This window comes from Alternaria ventricosa, assembly GCF_023758065.1.
Source record: "Alternaria ventricosa strain BMP 2768 chromosome Unknown scaffold_6, whole genome shotgun sequence".
In the NCBI taxonomy this organism is placed as follows: Eukaryota; Fungi; Ascomycota; class Dothideomycetes; order Pleosporales; family Pleosporaceae; genus Alternaria; species Alternaria ventricosa.
The window spans coordinates 747,472-766,793 of record NW_026055686.1 but is presented as its reverse complement, the minus strand read 5'-3'; the positions used below and the strand labels follow the sequence as shown (position 1 = coordinate 766,793).

Sequence of the window (19,322 nt, the reverse complement as noted above, 5' to 3'; positions counted from 1 at the left end):
GATCCTATGGTCGTATGTGAAGGAATAGACGGTTTAGCGAATTATATACTCATTGCAAACCGAGGATACGGCAAGCGAATGGGAATGACCTCAGCCAGGTTACCGGCCTCATCATGATGCTATTGACCAGAGCGCGAACTCTGACGATAATCGGGCCTCATCTGGAATGAGATCTGAGGGGGTGTCGCAGGCCAAGCGCTGTCGGAAACCTTGGTACTATTAACGCCGGGCGATGACCTTCATCTAAGCTCAGCTAGGAAGCTACGAACTATAAAATACATACACTCCCTTCCAGCTACTCTTTCTACAATATTCGCACCGAACCGCGCGACACATATACAACGGGGCGTTCTACAATTCAGGCTAGCTCTGCCTCAATAACACTTTCTACGGAGTGAGGTGGTCTCCAAATCTTGAGCACCTTCAATCCCGCACTCTCCACCAGCGCCCGCCATTCAGCCTCTGTCCTCTCCTTCGCACCAAGGCACGCCATCATGGTGATATCGGACGTTGTCACACGAGCGAGCGGCTTCACAGAGCTAACCAAGCTTTCGTGAATGAGAAGCTTCGAGTACCCGGGTTCCATAGCTTCGGCAAGGTGAGAAAGGATCTGCTTCGCCTTCGTGTCTTCCCAGTCGTGCAGCACGTTGTGCATGAAGTAGGCACGGGCACCTTGCACGGGCTGTGGTTCAAAAAAGTCATGAGGGTGGATGGAGATGGTGTCGTCAATAGTCAACTCCTTGAGAATATCAGGAAGGTCTTGGAGCACAAGACTGCCCTCAGGGATATCAGGGTGGCGCAGATGGAATTTGGTCAGATCGTGGCCCTTGCTACCACCGACATCGACGACAAGAGGCCGGTCAGGCTTGGACTCTTTCACAAGAGTCTCAGTTGGGTATACATCAACCCAGGGTGTTAAGTTATGCTTGGAGTGACTCTCCATGGCATCGTTGAATTCCCTTGCGGCGGCAGGGTTCGCGCCAAGGGACTGAAACAGATTTTCATCTGAGCCTCTCATGAACTGCCAGTTGCCGTCGTTGGGGTTAGTAGGGACCTTGTATCCCGTCTTCTTGAGGTAGGCTGGCAGAGTCCTGAACATGGGGGAATTGACGAAGCCGTAGAATTCACCGTAGACGTTGGCGAGAGCCTGATCCTCAGCGAGAGCGCGTACCCACGGTGTAGGCTTATAGGTGTCCTCGTCGGTTTCGATGACGAGATTCTGCCCAGAAATTTGCCGAACCATGCGTCCTGCATTGCCGTCAGAATGCTTATTATAGGTTAAGCAGAGCAGACATGGAACCTACGAATAAGCACTACATCGACACCCGTTAATTCGGCCAGTTCCGCGCAAGTCTTCTCCCCGCCTCCGATCTCGATCCATTTGCTGAAGACACCCGCGTCAATTAACGTCTTGACGCATGCATTGGTGGCCGGGTTGACCCAGCAGTGCTGCCAAACAATGTCCCACGGCTTCTGTACTTTGCTCAAGGCCAGGGTCAGCGCGTCTAAGGCCCGGACGCGCTCTGCTTCGTTACCGAAGGAGTTCGCGTCGAGGCCCTCCAGGGCTCCGATAATTTGGTCTGCTGATGCCATGTTGGAAATGGGATATAACTTTGTGGGAAAGATGCAGGAACAACGGGAACGACACGCGGTCTACTATTTGACAAAGAGTAACGTTGTTATCTACCGTAAATCCTGGCCATATCTACCGGTTGACTGGAGCTTTCCAAATACTGTAGTAGTTAGCAAGTTACTCGTAACAGATAAGCGCGTACGAGGATCCATTTTTCCTCTATATACTTTCCTGATACGTAAACTGTCCTCGAGGACACGTGATGTGACCAAGCTTCTATGGAGTAATTAGTCCCGAATTACTTCGAATCAGCCGCACGATTTGATGCCATGTGGGTTGAAATGGTTAGCATTGATCAGCGGAGGACACGATATCCGAGATTTGAGTGAGCAAGGATGTCTCAGGGGCAGACCCACTTGTCGGGCCACCCCCAACTTCTCACGCCATCCTTGGCATGTGGTGCTTGGCATGCAGCCCCGCGAACTCGTGCGAGCGATCTTGACAAGACCTACCGGTCGATGATTATTGTTGCAGTTGAACTTTGGCGCTGCTCAAGAGTCTGTATTAACCTCAGTCTTACAGTTCCTCGTCTTTATAACATTACCCCAACAACATCAAAGCCTGCCCAATCAGATCGTCACCATGACCCTGCTGCCCTATCGCGCGCGTAGATGCTCAGAGGAAGTACTAACCCCCACACTGATACCAAGCTACGTGTCACGATCGTCAGTTGGCTTCGCCCATCGGTCACCCTTTGCGCTCGTCGTCACGTTAAACTCAAGTGTCTTGTGGATCTGGTCCGCGCCGTGGTAAACGAGCGGGATGTCGTCGATGCTTTCACCTGCGTGGCTCGATGCCCTCTCCTCGTCATCCAACTGATGCCTTCGAAGTTTTTCCCATCTTCCGCTGGTGCTGGATAGCCCTCGGTGGGTGGCGCTGCTGCGTTGTCCCTGGCTGGTGGTCCTACTGCCATTGCCACTGCCACTGAGAGTCCGAACCTTGCCTCTGACCAAGCGGAAGAGCGGGCCCAGTGTGGGCAAAGAGGAGCATACCACGAGAATGCAACCCTCTCCTAGGCCGAGTATATCGAGAAGCGGGACTGGGTCTAATGAAGTTAGTTCTGTGCTGAGAAATATGTGGGTGGCATAACTCACAAGTTGGGTTCTCAGCCAGTACTACAAAAATTTCCCCAAAGATTGTGAGTTTGTAGATGGTGAGGATGAAGGCCAGTATAGTGAGGCCCAGCGCGATCGAGACCAGGATGCGGTTCTTGAGTGGCATGTTGAGGCGCATAATGAATGGAATCGGGTACACGGCGAAGAAAACGTCTAGGAAGGCAGAGTAGGCCGAAGTGAAATAGCCCAAATCTGACATGACTTTAGTACTGGCACATTTCCCGCCCGGTATAGTTCTGTTCCAGCCGAACTCGACCGGATCGCATTGCTTGTACCACCAAATCGAGGTAGCCAGTATACAGGCCTGGGAGCTGAGCGCGAGGCCCCAGAATAGTATCGTCGTTTTGAGGCCGTAGTTCAGAATGCGCTTGAGAATAGCGATGATGGCGAATTTGGGTAGCGAAAATGTCCATATCAGTACCGAACTGATGATTACATTCCACTTGAGAGCTCGCGGTATCAACGGGGGATCGATATCCTCCATTCTCCGTCCGAGACCGTACTGTGTGCCGATCGAGATTAGGATGCAGGTGACAAGCATCACAACGACGCAGAATACGGTGATATAGTCGTCCATTCCAAGGCCCCCGCCTTTGCTGGACATGCGAGTGCCGACTCTCAACGCCACGAAGACTGCAAGACAGTTAGCTGCCATTCGGCGCAACATAATAGGGCTACTCGCCAGCTGTGACTGCGAACATGGACCAGCAAGCCCTATCAGCGATGAAGCCATAGTCTTCCACGTCCCACAATCCCATGATGGTGATGATTGGTGTTGCAAAGGTTTGCAGAATGTTAGACGAACTTTAGGCCCTCCGGGCGCGATACATAAAGTGGGCTCATTGTTAGAGACACTGCCGTGGGATGCGGCGTGGCATGCCGCGCAGGATGTGTCTCATGTAACAGTTGGGATCCTTCGCTAGCCCCATGAAGCATCGATCTTTGCCACATAGTTGGCTTGTGTTATTTAAATTATCAATGATTGCCGTGCACAGAGGGTTGGCAGGTGATCGGAAACTCCTACAGGGGAAAATAGCTGGAAAATCACTTCGTACGGCATAATGACGGAAGATGTTGAATGACTTAAGCGAATCAAAACACACCGATCGCCAGCTGCCTTCCAGAAAGGTCAAAGGATTCCTACCCCAGGAGTTCCCGAAGTCCTGGCGAGACTCCGTATCAGCCCTGCGGTTCATGACTCATTTAACCGACATCCAGCTCTTTTCCAGAACAAGAGCAACATGTGACAGCATCTTCTTGTTTGCGCGCTCGTCTTGTGATGATCCAATTGCAATGACTTTGAAGGTACTGTAGGTGGTTAGGCATGTGACAAATGTAATTTGCCGACGAATTCTGAGCTGGTACGTCTCCATGTACATCTACGATACAGCGATGTAGACGCTGTAGGCTACATCCAAGATATTTTTTCGAGACGTTTCTTCTTTCAGTAGGCGTAGAACATCGTTGTCTCAGAGTTCGAGCTCTTGATCCTCCTATTCTCTCGCACTAACCACCAGCGCATGAACCATGCGCCAGCCGCACACATGAGTGCCATACCAGCACTCATAGCCAAGGGGAAGACGAACCGCGGCTCAGACCACTCTGGCCAGATGTACTATTCAACATTAGTCAATATATCCAGGCGATCGAGATGCCAGACTTACGGGAGTCCAGATCAAGCTGAGTGTAGCTGCGACGTTGGCAATAGCCAGCGCCGCAGATTTCTTCTCCCTCGTTTGTCCACAGGTTGAGGACACCCATCCAAGGATAATGCTGTTGACGCCATACGTGCCGATGGTAAAGACGCACATGGCAAAGTACCTCGCGCCCACGTTCATAGTCGCGCAGCCGAGCACGAAGCCAAAGACAGCCACGCCTTTGGCAATCGTGATGTGCCAGGTGCGTTCGTTGAAATGGCCAGATGATATGGCCCATGCGACGGAGAATGCGCCCGCAATCAAGTAAGGTGGACATGTCAATACGAGTGTGACTTCCTGAGAGAAGCCGAGTGTGTTAACGATCGTTGGCATGAAGTTCTTGAACCTGCAGAGGTAGGGGTACGAAGTCAGTATGTGTCTCACATGCACTTCGTACAGTCAGAACTTACCCATTGGTAGCAATGTGCCTAGAAAGTGTCAGAGACGGTAGTTGTAGCGGAACCGATGGAACTAACAGGTGTTGCATATAAACGAACACCCAAACTTTGGGGTCGCGGATAGCTTCCTTGAGGCCTGCGAGCATGGAAACGTCGGCGGAGTGGCCGACTGTATCTCGCGCAACCCGGGCGTGCGCAAGTTGGCGTTCTTCGGGGTTGAGCCACCATGTAGTTAAAGGCTCGTCAGGAAGGGTAAAGCAGGCGACTACGGCGATGATAAAGGTGACAACACCCTGTATGATGAACAACCAACGCCATTACTTTTGGCTGCTAGATTCCCATCATGCAAGCTTGCTTGCATGATGGGAATCCAGTAGCCCAACCTAGAATACACGCTAAATCTCTATTATGCAAGCTTGCTTGCATAATAGAGATTTAGCAACCCTCACACATAACACGCACACACACACACAACACGCACACACACACACACAACACAACAACGGCGATGACAAAAGTGAGGGCACCTTGCAGGATGAAGAACATTCAGATCATCCCACACTACCCCGTCAAAGCCACTTTTTCTCTCCGGAAAGGCCGGTGGAGAGGGCATCAATATCCCAGAGGCGTCCATCATGATCCAAACCGAAGTCTGGTGGAATAGGAATGCCGAGTTGCAACTTTACAGTCGGCTGCTGCGTCCCGGCCAGCCCTATACCGTCATCGTCATTCGACTGCAAGCGTTGGGATGCAGTATTGATGACTGTATCATCAATATCCAGTCGAAGAAGAAGACCGTCAACACTGTCTTGATGCGACCGTTGGTACGCCCTCACGATGAGCCGCCCGATGTCCCGGATATGTCATTTCCGCCGCAGTGGTTGGTTCAGACAAGCGAGGAGGAGGAGGGAGACGAGGAGGACGAGGAGGACGAGGAGGACGAGGAGGACGAGGAGGACGAGGAGGACGAGGAGGACGAGGAGGACGAGGACTAGACGGGTGTATATCGAAGACGTCGATACCTACACGGTCATGAGTTGCCAATAAGCTTGGTTCCGTCGACGCTTCCTCTTTCGGATGTGTGACAAGCTTGGATGTTAGCATGATTCTATGCCGCATTGGTCGAGAAATGACTGCCACAGCTATAACACGAATCAAAAGGATTGTTTCCATCAGCCTCTTCATCTTGCATCACTACGTTGCTGTCCAATTAGCTTGAAAAGGTGGCGGTGTGCCACGTTTACCACGCCATTCGCTCTTTCCAACCTCAGCGCAAACACTCACCTTGCCCCGCACACGTCAAAACTTGCAGACTTTTCCCTCACCCGTCCTCCATCAGCCTTTCCGTCGTCCTCGTTACCTCGAATAGTGCATGCGCTGACGATGGCCGGCAACACGGCTACCCTCGCGGATGACTTCAACTCCTCCGACATCGAGATTCCGGAACGACAAGGTAAGTGCGCCCTAATTCAAGGCCTTCGATTCTTTCCCGTGCACTGGAGAGCTAGAAAGCTAATGCGTTGTTCTGTAGATGAGTACGCACATCTAGGCGGCGACTCATTGCACCGGGCCCTCGCCCGAGCAGCAGAAGATCGCGTCTCGAGCAAAATTGCGTACAAACAGCGACCCATCTACTACGGTTCCCCCAGGACGAAGAACGCGCAGGCCGTTTGGCGTAACCGATTCCTTGGGTTCTTGAAGGACAGTCTGAACGTTGCGTAAGATACCCCGACACGCCAAACTTCAAGGTCCTCGATTCCTAACAGATTTCTAGACCAGACCAGATGCCTACGAGCGAGCACATTATACGCTTCGCCTACGCATACCCGAAGTACATCGAAGGCCGCGGCCCCTCTGGAATCATGGCCTACTCAAGCCTCTCTGATGGCATTGCCCTGATCATCATCACCACGCAAGCCGCGCATCCCGAGTTCAAGATCAAACCAGGAGAAGCCACCCAGATCAAGGCTGCATTCGGCGAAATGCTTGAACAGGGTCATATAACTAAAGACGAGAGTAGGGAGAAGAAATGGATGAGTGGACGCCTCGTGTTGTTCATCGCCACCGCGTGGCTCCGCGATGCTGCCATGAACGGATGCCGTAATTGGGATTTTGTTCTTCAAGGAGCCTTGTCTATGGCTCTAATGGTATCAACAGGGGCTAGGTCGGGAGACCTTGCACAGTCGTCATGCTACAAGGGCAGAGAGTATGCCAAATGGGGTGACTTCACCGTGAGGCTCGTCACGGATCAAGCAGGATTCGAAGCACTCGATTGTCTCGTTGAACTCCGCTACACAAAAGGCAACAAGTAAGTCTGATAACGCTACCCTGAGCTTCTTTCTGACCATCTATAGGGATAGTAGCAACATCGCACACTCGATTAAGCTAGAGCTGCTGCCGCCACAATTCAACGTATGCGATCCCATCAAGCTTCTCGTCGTAATGGCCCTCCGGAGCGGCAATGTCGCAGAAACCTCGATCGAGTCTCTCCTGGCCACAACCCGTGCACGGCGAAACAAGACGATGTTGTGGAAAGATCCTACACTGCCCATATTGAGGGCGTCGAATGCTGGTCATGCCCTCACTTACGATTCCCCGGCGCCAGAATCGCAACTGCGCACGGTTCTACAGCGGGCTTCTTCCCTGGGAGGATTGTTGACAACCCCAGGGACGCATGACATCCGCCGCGGTGTAGCCTTCGAGGCCCACCACTTGCCGTCCACCAAAGAAACCTCGAGCCACGAGCGTGCCAGAAGGTTGTTAGGTCACACGAATTCAATGGCCCAGTCAGGCGTCACCCAGGACTACATAGGTGGTGCGGTATCAGGTCTCATGGAAGAGCGCTTACAGGCCGACTGGACGAAGATGCCGGCAACAAGGCTTCACGAACAGTCACAACTAGAATACAAGAAACCGAAATTCAGCACGGAGGAGGTAGAAAAGTACCTCGGCAGCAAAGGGCCGGCGTCCCAGAATGATAAGAGGAGAGCAAGACGACACATGGCAAAGGCTCATCGTGACGAATGGGTCAAGGCCAGCAGCCTGTCCGGATTCAACCGCGTCGATTCGGAAAAGGAGAACGAGGACTACATCCCTATAGATCCACAGTTGACTCCGACCGTGTCAGCCCCGAAAAGGCGCAAGACGAACCCGCTGTCAGAAGCCGATCAAAACGCCATGACGCATGCCCCAGCATTCGAAGTCGACATGGTGCAGAGCGAGATCCCAGTAGATCCGATGTTGTCAGGCTTCGTGGAAAGCCTACTATCAGATAAAGTATTCGACATGAACAGTTACTCGGAAGACATTTTCGATCTCGAACCACTGGCCGCCGCAAACTCTCCCAAAGACCCGTATGAATCAACATCCTCGATTTCCACCGAGGAGGACCCCTTTACACTCTCGTGGATCTCGTTCATCGAACACTTCTCCAAGATCAACATCAGATCAGCTCAGACTCTGGCAATCAACGGAGGCAGCAAGGACTCTTCTAGCATTTTTGGCATGAGTTGCTCAAAAGGATGCGGCTTCAGCGCAACAATTAATCAACGCATGCAGGCGCACGAACTGTTTTGTAAAGGAAAACAAAAGTCGCATGACAAGAAAGTTCCTTGCACAACAAGCGGCTGCGACAAAACGTTTACGGCTCTCAAGGGCATGCAGGAACATGTCCGTACAATTCACAACTTCAAGCCTTCCCCCTGCACTCGCAAGGATGAGTGCGACCAGACTATAGTGTACCCGACTTACGCAGCGAGGCAGAAGCACTACCTGGCGACACATTGCTCGTACAAGCCGAGAACCTGTCCGCGCTGTGTAGGTACTCCTAAGGAGCACAAGAAGCTCCCCCAGGAGCAAGATTTCCGCGTCGATATGGCGAAGGTGCACGGGTTGTCCATGGCGGAGGTGGACAAGGTGCTAGCGGAGAACCTTGCTCCCACTGAGGAAGAGACCCAGTAATCGACGACCTCGGTTCGCGGGGGCTCCAGAGGAAATGAGGTGGTATATGGAAACAACATAGATGTACGTATAATAGCGGAGGTTTAATCATGTCGGCGGGGGAGTTATACCTTGATGCAGAAAATACCAAGACTCTAGGTGGGCAATTCTGCTTCCCACTCCTACCAGATGCCACATGCCTGTGTAATTATTAGATGGCTCTTGCGATCAGGCAAGGTCTGCTCTGATGTACGGAGGTGTAGCAACATACTGGCTGAGGTATCTTCCATGGAACTGCTCATGCGATACTGAATCAACAGGATGATTGCTTGGAGTGCACCGAGCCCGCCTTTCTCCAAGACGGTCGAGGCTCGCTTCATCGCCCGTATGTAATGAGTATGAGCACTTGGTAGCCCCTGCCAATCAGACCGGCAGATGCTGGCTGTCGCGATAGCAAGAACCATGTCGAAAATGAAGGTTTCACTAGCGGAGCGCGTGGAGGAGGTCGCGTTCGAGCTGTATATTTCCGAAAGCATCGCACCGAGAGTAGCAGGGAGGACAACAGGGTAGCGTAAGTGGTCATGGTTGAGATAGGACAGTACAAGTCTGCTCGCTATCTGTTCAGATGGTAAGTCTCGAGCAAACTCAATAGCCGAAGCAGTCGCGTTGATAGCATCAGCGTCAACAGGTGGAGTTGTCGACGGCGTTGAAGTTTCAACGTCCACATTGGCTCTGATGAAGTTCGCGAGAAGTATGCCGCTTGAGGACCCCAGATAGTTCCTTTCCCCGGAGGCATTGATCGAGAGGTAGGACACTTCACCCGCGACGTCGGTAGATGTACGACGCTGCGAAGTGCCACTGTCGTTTCTGGAATGGTTACTTTGGACATTGGGGGCGGAATTTTGGCCTGTAGAGGATACTGAGTCTGCCCTCCTTTGTTGCACAAGAGTCCTGTTCTGAACTTCTAAGCGCTTAATTCTTCGTTCAAGCGTGTCTACGTGGGCCTGGCTATAGGTGCGTGCTTTGGTCCGATCTGTATAGCGGCATTCTGATCCATTCAAGCTGCATCGTCGGCACGGGAGAAGCTTGTCGCATCGAACCTTCCTCTCATGACAGTGATCGCACCTGCACGTCGACGTTAGCGCTCTACACGCGTCGAGACGCGTTGTGACCGACCGGGTAATGGGCTACGAAGACATACGCTTGCATGGCTAGGATCGTGCCCTTGCGCGTCTGAGAAACTCGGTGCCCAGATCCGAGAGCTTCGGTGTGTGGGAGCGAGATGTGGAGTAGGAAGAGAACCGCTGGCCGAGATGTTGGCATGGTGCAAGTGCCGGCACCGGGAAGCGGGCGAGTAGTAGCGTGATTCGGCCTCGGCCCTCCACGACCGAGGATGGAGTCATTCTGCACGAACAATTACGCTAGTATGATGGCGTCGATGTCGTGAATTGAAGAGTAAACACGCTCGCAATGTGCGCGATAGATTGTGGGGTAGTTTACTTCCCAACGTTGACATGCGACACGCGACATCTTCCAAGGTTGTGCCTCGCCCACTCACGTGCACGTGCCTGCGATGACGCAGAGCGCAATGAACCACTCACAACTTCCGCAGCCTTAACACTGCGAGAGAACGTGCAGCGATACCAAAACAGTAGCGAAGTCAGGGGAACCTTTTGATAGCAGCCCCAGGCGACAGACAGCCTGAACGTCAAGACCGACAGCAATATCACCTGGGCAGGCCTCGCGTCAATCCGAACCTGTACTACCTCCAATATTTAAGTATACAGGCTTATCTTTTCTAGAGAGTAGAACTGGAGTACATCACCTCGTGTGTCTTCGTTACCACGAAGCCCCTCTGGCTACATTGCGATCGCGCAGGCAGCAGCGACATACATTACACCCGCAATTCAGCGCGACTTACGACGTGCAACTTCCTATAAACACCGTTCTTGGTTCCACTCCTGCTCCCATCTTCAACTCTTGCCAACGAAGCCCAATTCATCACCATGGTAGTCAGCCCACTCTTAACACAGCCGATGTCCTATGAGCCCATCGAAACCCGCATTGCCGCCATGCGCGCTGCTCTATCCGAAGGCTTCTCTCCCAACGAACTTGACAAGCGCCCCCGCGGTGTAGGTCGCCCGCTAGACTGTGCAATCGAAGATGGCTGGCCCGCCGACTTTGTCCATCTCAAGCAAAATCTACCTATCGTCCATCTGCTCCTCGAAGCCGGGGCTGATCCCAGGCTTCCTTCTCGGGATCCTCCCGGCCGCTCGCCAATTGATTCCCTAGAGGCCTGGTTCAAGCAGTATGAGATCAGAGGGCATAAATTCGGTGCTGAGCATCTAGAGCTGAAACCGTTCTTTGAGAAGGCTTTGGAAGCTATGAAAGAAGTTGCTGATGAGCTCAATGGTGAGTTTGCGTTGACATAATGTTGTGTATGTCTCTTGTTCGTTGGCTAAGCTAAAATGCGATTAGCAAAAGACGCCGCTGAAGCAGCTGAAGCAGCCAGAAAAGCTCGAAGAGAGAGACCGTTGTTTGGTAGGCTGAGATTTTGGTGACGGGATCGATGTAGCTGCAAGAGGTGGTAACAATGCGTTTGCGCGTTTAGCCCGCGGAACCGGCTTAGGTCTTTGCTTATGAGGCGGCACCGCAATTTATCTGGTGGCCTTCAGCATGATCGAGAGCACGGGTATAGTGTGGGCAGTGAAAAGAATGTAGTATCTTGTACCTGCCTCAAGGGCCTGAGGCGATCCGGCGACAAAATTCCAAAATCGCGACTACCAGGACGGGAAGATGGAAGACAAGAAGGCAGAAAGGTGGCAAGAGAAGGAACTGCAAAGAGCGCCAATGGGAACGAATGCGATTCGTCCGATGCTCATGTGCTCTTACCTTTTGCATATCGTACGTCCTTGTCTGTTTATTCACGCCACATTCAGGTTGATAGAGGTTCTCCACCTTACAGCTTCGTCATGTAATGGCATTTTTCACGATATTGTACTGTACAATCCATATCATCCGATTAATCCTCAATATCATCATCACTCAACGTGAGGCTAGCACCTTTGTCCGCTAAACCAGCAATCGCTGTTTCCGGCTCTTGTGCCTTACTCTCAAACTTCACCCGTCCTCTCTTCTTCGGCGTCTCCAGACTTGGTTTATCCGTAGACCACTGCTCTTGCTCGCCAGGGCGAATGTCTTCTTCGGCGTCATCTTCTTCAGTGGCACCGGAGAGAGCGTTTCCAGTGAACGCTGTGATCTTCCGGATTTCGCGCACGGTGGCAGCTGTGGATGGGTTCGGCATGCGTGATTTTCGCAAGATGGTGGTCATGTAAGGTAGACGTTCCAGAAGCATTTCATTTCGCGCCGAGCCGCCACTTCCAAGGAGAATTGAAGCTGGCGCATCTTCTTCGGCATCTTTCGAGCCGGATGCCGATGTGGGCTGTGAGAACGAAGCATTGCCTTTCCACGACTCGACTCCTCCGCTCGAGAAGGCCGCTTTTGATGTGGTTGACCCTGTCGAAAAGAGCTCACCACGCTGCGCCTTTGATACCCACATCTCCAGTGCACCTTCAATCTCTTCCTGCTGTTTCCATATACGCAGCGACGCCGGATAGTACATGACAAACGCGTTGCCTTTTGCCGCTCCACCACTTGCTCCTTGACCTTTCGCTTTGATGCCCATGATGCCTGGAGGCGGTGCAACGCGCTTGACGGGATATGGCAGGTTATACAGAAGCCCTCGTACACTCGTCTGAAAGCACATCTCGTCTTGGCGTAGATTGTCCGCACTAGTTCCTTGGAGGACCCGTCGGCCAGCGCCCGCACCAAAGCGGTCCGGCGATAGAAGGTCGGCATCGGAAAGAGCTTCTATACAGCCCTCAATAGAGTCCATAGTCTCCTCACTATCCGCGGCTCCGCAGGACAGGACATAGTTCTCGTGGAGAGCAGCGACAAAGGTCTGGGTATCGGTACCCAACTCATCGATGAGGGTGTCGACATTGACCTCCGAGGCCTTCGGTCTTCGCCTTTCTGGAAACCAGTTTGGTGGATGTGCCACGGGTGTGTTAGAGTCCTCCGGTAGACGCTTGTTGTACACAACCCTCCCAACAGCATGGAAGATGCCGAGAGTGCTTTCGCGCTGCGTCACCATTTCGAGCGACTCCTGCTCGATCTTCGTCATCGGGATGTCTTTCGGGCCCTTCTTCTTCGTGAAGTTGACTTTCGCGCCCCAGCCTTCCGCATCATCACCTCGCAGGCACAGGAACTCGAGGGAGGAGACAGCGCTGCGAATGTCTCCAAGTTCTGCAAGACGCTGAATTGCCTGTGGCCCTAGAGTCTTCTTGCGCCCGGATTTGCGCGCCTCCTTGACAACAATTGTTTCTAGCGCCTTTGCCATGTATGTGGGGGCGATTGGGTTGAACTCGAGGACAGACACTCCGGGATGGGTCAGAATCTCAGGGCCTAACAGCCGATGTGCAGTGAAGCTGTCGGCTGCCGCCGTGTTGGTAGACAGCAGGGTCTCGGATATTATCATTACGATTGGGGTCACTGGCTGCTCGGGATCGACCTGGGTCGAAAAGAAAGCAGTAGCTGATTGCGTATTGGCAGCAAGATAGTTGAGGACGGAAGAGCGAAAAGATTGAACGGCCGAAGAAGTACGTGTGAATGTATTCGGAAACTCCTCTACTAGGACCAGCTGCTTCTGCCTCTCAGTCTGACTGTTGGACGAAGCCGTCTGGGCACTCATTGTCGGCTCATCGAAGGCCAGACTACCAAAGGCTCCAGTCCTTCCAACGAATTCTTCGAACTGTGCAGTAGCAGACACAAAGCCGTCGGAGGTTGACATGGAACCTATAGGGTTCTTCCATTCATGCATGTGGATGCCCAGTTCCTTGGACAGCAGGGACATGGTGGTGGTCTTCCCACTGCCAGCAGGGCCTTTGAGCAGCAGCAGTCGCTTGCGTGCCTTGCCGCTGAAGACGTCTGTGAGCCATGTCCGCACGTCCGCCACCTTCCTCTTATGCACAGCGAGCTCATCGAGCGACGCGGGGCCGTACTTTTCAGTCCACGGCCGCCGGTCTTCTGTATCCTGCCGCGCTGGCTGGGATGATATCGGTGTTGTGGATAGCGGTGTTGTGCTACGCGCTCCGCTCGCTGTTCGCAGGAACTTCTGCCTGTTACTCAGGGCATTGCCAGGGTCCGTTGGCGCTGTCGCAGCGATCGGTCTCTTACGAACGGGGAGGGGTTTCGGGGGCTTGATGGACGGCGCATCGTCTGAGGAATCAAAGATGTCGTCTACATCTTCAATTGAGGGCGCCGGTTTCTCGGGGCTCGGCGTGGGGTGCAGCGACTGCGAGCGCGGTATATTACTGAAGAAAGAAGTGATGGGCTTGGACACTGGCTTTGCTTTAGCCGGCGATTTGGCTGGAGACTTCTTAGTAGGAACTGCTCGCGATCGCGTGGGCGAGGCTGCACGTGTCTGGGATCGGGTAGCCTTCTTTTCTCCATGCGCCCCAGTCGCGACGCCTGTTAGTGTGCCCCTCTTGGGACGCGCGGGAGGCGGTGTATGTGAATCATCCGCCTCAGACTCGGATGAGACGACGATCGGCTTTTTCCGCGTGGCTCGAAGCTTAGCCATGCCGCCCCAATTTGATGGACCTGGAGAGCACTCGACTGCAGAGTGACATGCTCAGTGCTAGGCCGGTTGGGGGTGCAGAGCGCGTGATGTGAGTCCAGCAGCCGTGTCGAGTCTACGTCGCGTCGGAGCGCGGAGGAAGTTCCACGGGCCCAAGCGCGCTAGGCACAGTGGGGCCAAGAGCTGCTAAGGCTGTTGACAACGCACCTCTTTTCTGCATCTTCACACACACCGCTGCTCTTTTTCCGCTAGCACCCGCTGTAGTGCGCTCCTTTCGAGGCTCATATGCAGCTAACTTGTCCAACCGGAGACCGCCACAACGCCCTCCCTGCCACTGCTGCAGGAGGTTCAATTTTCGAGCCCCAGCGGCGTCATCGCGTGCATATCGGCTCGTTGAATCGCTGTCCGACAGTAAACATCAACAAAGAATTCGGTCCATGGCCTGTGGCTGGTCCACTGTCGCTGGCCGCCATCGTCGTACAGAGTGAGCAGCGCAGCAAGACCATATAGACGTAATTGTACCAGACACGCGAAGTCGCATACGATGGCTGGTAACGCAACGCTCGGGGCATATAAATTAGACCGCTCGAGTTTACGATGAGCTGGCACTTCCCTGCCAATCTCCCATTGGGCGGGAAGGCGTTTGCAGCTTGTACTATCCTCTTCCGTTCTTTTCACTGCCGCATTCCTTATATGCTGATTTCGCGCGTGCTCGTTGTTTTTTGATATGTTCCCCGTCGTCATGCCCCGTTAACAGGCGCCTTTTTAATTTTTGCGAGTATCTGAGCTCAACGTGAGAAGCGCAAATTCCGGCGCAGGATTCGGGAGTTCTTGTTGTCTTTGACGCTATTTACAAGAACTATCACGTTTGGCGGCCGTTATGGCAAAGAAAAAGAAAAGCAGCAAGAAACCGGTGGAGCCCGTTGCTCCACCTGACAACGTGCCAACGAATGCTGCGGAACCAATTCCTGATGCGCCTGAAGCTCCATTGACAGCAGAGGAATCAGCCACAGAAGCAGAGTCCGGGGAGCAGTCCATGCCAACCGCTTCCGAAGTGGAGCCCGACGAGGGTACGGTTCCCACGCTGGTGGACGAGTCCACATCTGCACCCTCACAACACCCTGAGACCATAGAGACTATACCAGACGAGGCTGCAGAGGCACCGGCCACTGAGATCATACCTGCTGCAGAGCTAGATCCACCTATGGGGGAAGAGCAGGAATCTGGGTCGCCAGCGGATACTACCGAGGCCGTGGAGTCAGAGATTGCCGGGCAAAGCGCTGAAGACATGCATCATACTACAGCAGAAGATGAAGAGTCATCGGTTATTTGGGTTGGAGACGCGCACGACCCAGAACCCGATGCAGAGCAGCAAAATACCCCCCAGGAACAGCAGCCCCTACAACTAGACGAAGAGTCCACACCCCAGCCAGACCCTGTTCCGACTCAAGATTCTATTGAACCAGCAGACACGCCGGTTGAAGACACGCTCCCGCCACAAGAATCTACAGCGGAGCTAGCGCCTGAAGCAGAACCTGAAGCAATTACTACCACCGCGGAAGAAGCTATCGAATCGATAGACCAGATGAATGGCGGTCTTAATGAGAACGGAGCTGAGCAAGATCTGGCGGAGATAGTCGAGGTACCAGAGGCACCAGGGGCACCAGAGGCACCAGAGATAATGGAAGCACCTGAAGTACCAGAGGCGCCGGAAGTGCCAGAGGCACCCGAGGCTCCAGACACACCCACAGTAGCAGAAGCTCCAGAGGCTCCAGAGGCACCTGAAGTGCCAGAATTACTAGAGGTACCTGAAGCTCCCGAAGCTCCTGAAGCTCCCGAAGCTCCCGAAGCACCAGAGGTATCGCAACCACCAGAAGCTGTCGAAGCGCCAGAAGTACCAGACGCACCCGAAGCACCCGAAGCACCCGAAGCACCTGAAGCACCAGGGGTACCAGAGGAACCAGAAGTCCTAGAAGCTCCAGAGGCTCCCGAAGTACCTGAGGTACCAGAAGCGCCTGAAGTACCAGAAGCACCGGAAGTACCAGAAGCACCGGAAGTATCAGAAGCACCGGAAGTACCAGAAGCGCCAGAAGCACCAGAGGCCCCCGCTGCACCTCTGGCTCCATCAGTCGTGTCAGCTGGGAGCGACGAGGACGACATCATCGAAGCTTTTACAGTCGAGGATCTATCAGCACCAGAACCAGAGCCTGAGGCCGTTCCTATAGCAGTCGAACGGTCGGTGGACGTCGGGCTACCAGATGCGCCTGTCGAAGGAATATCAGCACCAGAAGCCCCTGAGACAATCACACAGCCTGAGTCTATTCCCGAGACTTCGTCTACAGATGCCCACATTGAGCCGATAGAAGAGCTCGTCGTACCTGTCCAAGACGAAGTACCAAGACAGCATGCCGAACAAGAGCAAGAGCGGGTTGAGGCTGAAGCAGCGGCCGCTGCTGAGGCTCAAGAATCTGCCTCGCTGGCGCAGGCCGCCCAATCCCAGGAAGACGCACAGCGAGAGGAACTGAAGAGATTAGAGCAAGAAGCAATCGAGCACGAGAGGTTAGCGAAGGAGGCCGAGGCCAACAGACTGCTGGAGGAGCGACGCGCAAGAGAGGCCCAAGAAGAGCTGGAAGCTGCCGAAGCCGTGAAACGGGCTCTGGAAACCATGAGAGCCAAGAAGGAAGAGCAGCATAAGGAGACCGAGAGGCTCGAACAAGAGCGACTGGCCCGTGAAAGGCTCGAGCAAGAGAAGTTAGAGCAGATTGTCGAAGCAAGGAAGCTTCTGGCATTAATGGAAGAAGAACGGAGGGCCGCAGAGATCCAAGAAGAGGCCGAAGCCGCTGCAGCTGCCGAAAAGGCTCGGAAAGAGAAGGAAGAGGTCGAAGCTGCAGCTGCCGCCGAACGTGCTCGACAAGAGAAGGAAGAACTCCGGCAGGAACAATTACGACGTGAGAGAGCCGAAGAGGCTCGAATTGCTAGGAAAGCCCGAGCAGCTGCGGATGTCCTTGCGGAAGAGCAGAGAGAGGAAGCAGAACGGTTGGAACGGCTGGCCCAGGACGAGTCACGTGAGCAAGCCGAGATACCATTCATCGCACGTCGATCCATGATCGAATCAGCACGTGCTCCGTCACCTCCTTCGGGAGTACCTGACATGCACGATCGTTCTCCAGTATCTGATCGACCATTTCGATCGTATCGATCTTTCGCGCCACATGCACCGAAGCTTAGAACACACGAAGCGGGTCCAAACCATGCACCGAAGCCTTATGCTGTGGCACAGCTCATTGAGGACAACAGACCTGCCGCCCCGAGCCCGCCAATGAGTAAAGCTCGACCAAGGTATGTGAATTCCATTTCTCAGTCCGGTGAGGTAGTCTCTCGGCGCTTCTTCGGCGGACCGTCAACCACGACGCCGGACCCAAAGCGAACATGCTCGAGATACATAAGGTTCCTGGCCGAACTCTGATGGATTACGATACTAACTACATGTTTCCCTCTAGACACGCTCCCACCTTTGACAGCGACGACGATTCAGATTCTGCTCTAGTACAAAACAGGATAGCGTCGAGGCGTCCATTTAGCGGTGAAGCGCATGAAGTGTCGCGGTCCCACTTAGGCCCACATCAACCACGTAGCGCTTTTGCATCCCGAGTGCCTGTTGAGCCCACCTATCCGGCCCCTCCACCAAATTATCATCCCAGCTACTATGCCCCGCCAGCCCAGCCGCCTCACCACTACCCAGATCATGCCTACGGCATGAGTCAGCAGGGTTATCCCGCGCCTAACCCCAATCCTTACGGCCCTTCGTCGCATTCTTCCTCCCCTCCCTACCAGGAATCATGGAGCCAATACCCACCCGGGTACCCTCCTTATGGCAGCCCACATCATCGACAGGACTCCTCTGGTTCTAGAGACCTTCATTCACATGTTTTAGCCAGTCGACCTGCAATCGAACACGTGTCTGGCGACGCACTCTCACATATCCCGCAGACTGATCTGCACGTTCTACTTGCGCATTACAAAGAGACTCACAACCAACTGCGTGCTAGGGAGGACCTGCTTCGTCGGCAAACTGCTGAGCAAGAGCAGAAACTCCGCGCAAAGGATGGTGAGATTGGTGAGCTGAAGCAGAAGATTCGCAACTTGGAAGACAGGCATTCAGCCGAGGCAACCAGACTACACTTTCAGATCGGGAATCTGGAAGAGCAAGTCAGAGAGCTCCGAGAGCTGATCGCTGAAACCAAGAAAGCTAGAAGAGACGCCGAAGAGACCAAGTTGGTACTGGATGCAGCCATGAGGTCGTGGGAGGACAGGTACAAAGAGCTGGAAGATGTGCATCGCACGCTGGAGAGGACCTCTGCTGAGGAGAGGGAAAGAGCATGGAGGGATTTCGACGAATGGAAGGAGGCCACGAATACGAAACACGACGCGGAGAAGATCGCCCTTGCTATCCAATTCGACAAGAAGCTGAAGCAAGCTGGGCAAGATGCTGCCGAGGCAGCTGAGCTCAGGGCTCAGCTTCAAGCAGCCCTTGACCGAGAGCAAGAACTCATCAGGGAGCGCGACGACCTACAGAAGATGCGAGAAGACTCGGATAGGCGGGCTGGGGAAGAAGCAGCGAGAGCCGATCAACTGGCGAGAGAGAAGGACGAACTGATGAACTCATTCGACCAACTCAGAGCCGAGAGTCAGAGGGAGAAAGAGGTCATCAGAAGCGTTGCCAGTAATCTCGAGTCGGAGAAATCCAGACTTGAGAAAATGATGGAATGCTATGGTGACATCGCCGAGATCAAGAGCAAGGGCGACAACTACTAGTAAGTGATTCCCAGTTTTGCACATTCGCTCTCGATGCCGGCATGGTGGTAGCAGAGGCTGTATTGTAGCCAGTGTTGGTTGATGGTG

At 53.6% G+C, this 19,322-nt stretch overlaps 8 protein-coding genes across 8 annotated transcripts; 4 read left to right on the top strand and 4 right to left on the bottom strand.

Annotated features, from left to right (window-relative positions):
• Positions 1–358: 358 nt before the first annotated feature.
• Positions 359–1,593, bottom strand: J4E93_004342 (uncharacterized protein; the record flags this gene model as incomplete). Its single annotated transcript, XM_049342270.1, has 2 exons — positions 359–1,248; positions 1,305–1,593. 2 exons carry the CDS (start codon positions 1,591–1,593, stop codon positions 359–361), a joined length of 1,179 nt encoding a protein of 392 aa, XP_049200422.1.
• Positions 1,594–2,283: 690 nt separating this feature from the next.
• Positions 2,284–3,352, bottom strand: J4E93_004341 (uncharacterized protein; the record flags this gene model as incomplete). Its single annotated transcript, XM_049342269.1, has 2 exons — positions 2,284–2,678; positions 2,728–3,352. 2 exons carry the CDS (start codon positions 3,350–3,352, stop codon positions 2,284–2,286), a joined length of 1,020 nt encoding a protein of 339 aa, XP_049200421.1.
• Positions 3,353–3,947: 595 nt separating this feature from the next.
• J4E93_004340 (uncharacterized protein) lies at positions 3,948–4,989 on the bottom strand (the record flags this gene model as incomplete). The annotated part of the gene is made up of 5 exons (XM_049342268.1): positions 3,948–4,056; positions 4,260–4,363; positions 4,413–4,791; positions 4,856–4,873; positions 4,922–4,989. 5 exons carry the CDS (start codon positions 4,987–4,989, stop codon positions 3,948–3,950), a joined length of 678 nt encoding a protein of 225 aa, XP_049200420.1.
• Positions 4,990–5,351: 362 nt separating this feature from the next.
• J4E93_004339 (uncharacterized protein) lies at positions 5,352–5,838 on the top strand (the record flags this gene model as incomplete). The annotated part of the gene is made up of 2 exons (XM_049342267.1): positions 5,352–5,360; positions 5,419–5,838. The coding sequence occupies 2 exons, from the start codon at positions 5,352–5,354 to the stop codon at positions 5,836–5,838; spliced, it is 429 nt and encodes a 142-aa protein (XP_049200419.1).
• A 388-nt stretch (positions 5,839–6,226) lies between these two features.
• J4E93_004338 (uncharacterized protein) lies at positions 6,227–8,803 on the top strand (the record flags this gene model as incomplete). The annotated part of the gene is made up of 5 exons (XM_049342266.1): positions 6,227–6,296; positions 6,375–6,561; positions 6,618–6,943; positions 7,001–7,151; positions 7,198–8,803. 5 exons carry the CDS (start codon positions 6,227–6,229, stop codon positions 8,801–8,803), a joined length of 2,340 nt encoding a protein of 779 aa, XP_049200418.1.
• Positions 8,804–10,788: 1,985 nt separating this feature from the next.
• J4E93_004337 (uncharacterized protein) lies at positions 10,789–11,214 on the top strand (the record flags this gene model as incomplete). The annotated part of the gene is made up of 1 exon (XM_049342265.1): positions 10,789–11,214. The coding sequence occupies one exon, from the start codon at positions 10,789–10,791 to the stop codon at positions 11,212–11,214; it is 426 nt and encodes a 141-aa protein (XP_049200417.1).
• A 590-nt stretch (positions 11,215–11,804) lies between these two features.
• On the bottom strand, positions 11,805–14,423 carry J4E93_004336 (uncharacterized protein; the record flags this gene model as incomplete). The annotated part of the gene is made up of 1 exon (XM_049342264.1): positions 11,805–14,423. The coding sequence occupies one exon, from the start codon at positions 14,421–14,423 to the stop codon at positions 11,805–11,807; it is 2,619 nt and encodes an 872-aa protein (XP_049200416.1).
• An 877-nt stretch (positions 14,424–15,300) lies between these two features.
• J4E93_004335 (uncharacterized protein) lies at positions 15,301–19,235 on the top strand (the record flags this gene model as incomplete). The annotated part of the gene is made up of 3 exons (XM_049342263.1): positions 15,301–17,759; positions 17,921–17,983; positions 18,470–19,235. 3 exons carry the CDS (start codon positions 15,301–15,303, stop codon positions 19,233–19,235), a joined length of 3,288 nt encoding a protein of 1,095 aa, XP_049200415.1.
• Between the last annotated feature and the right edge of the window lie 87 nt (positions 19,236–19,322).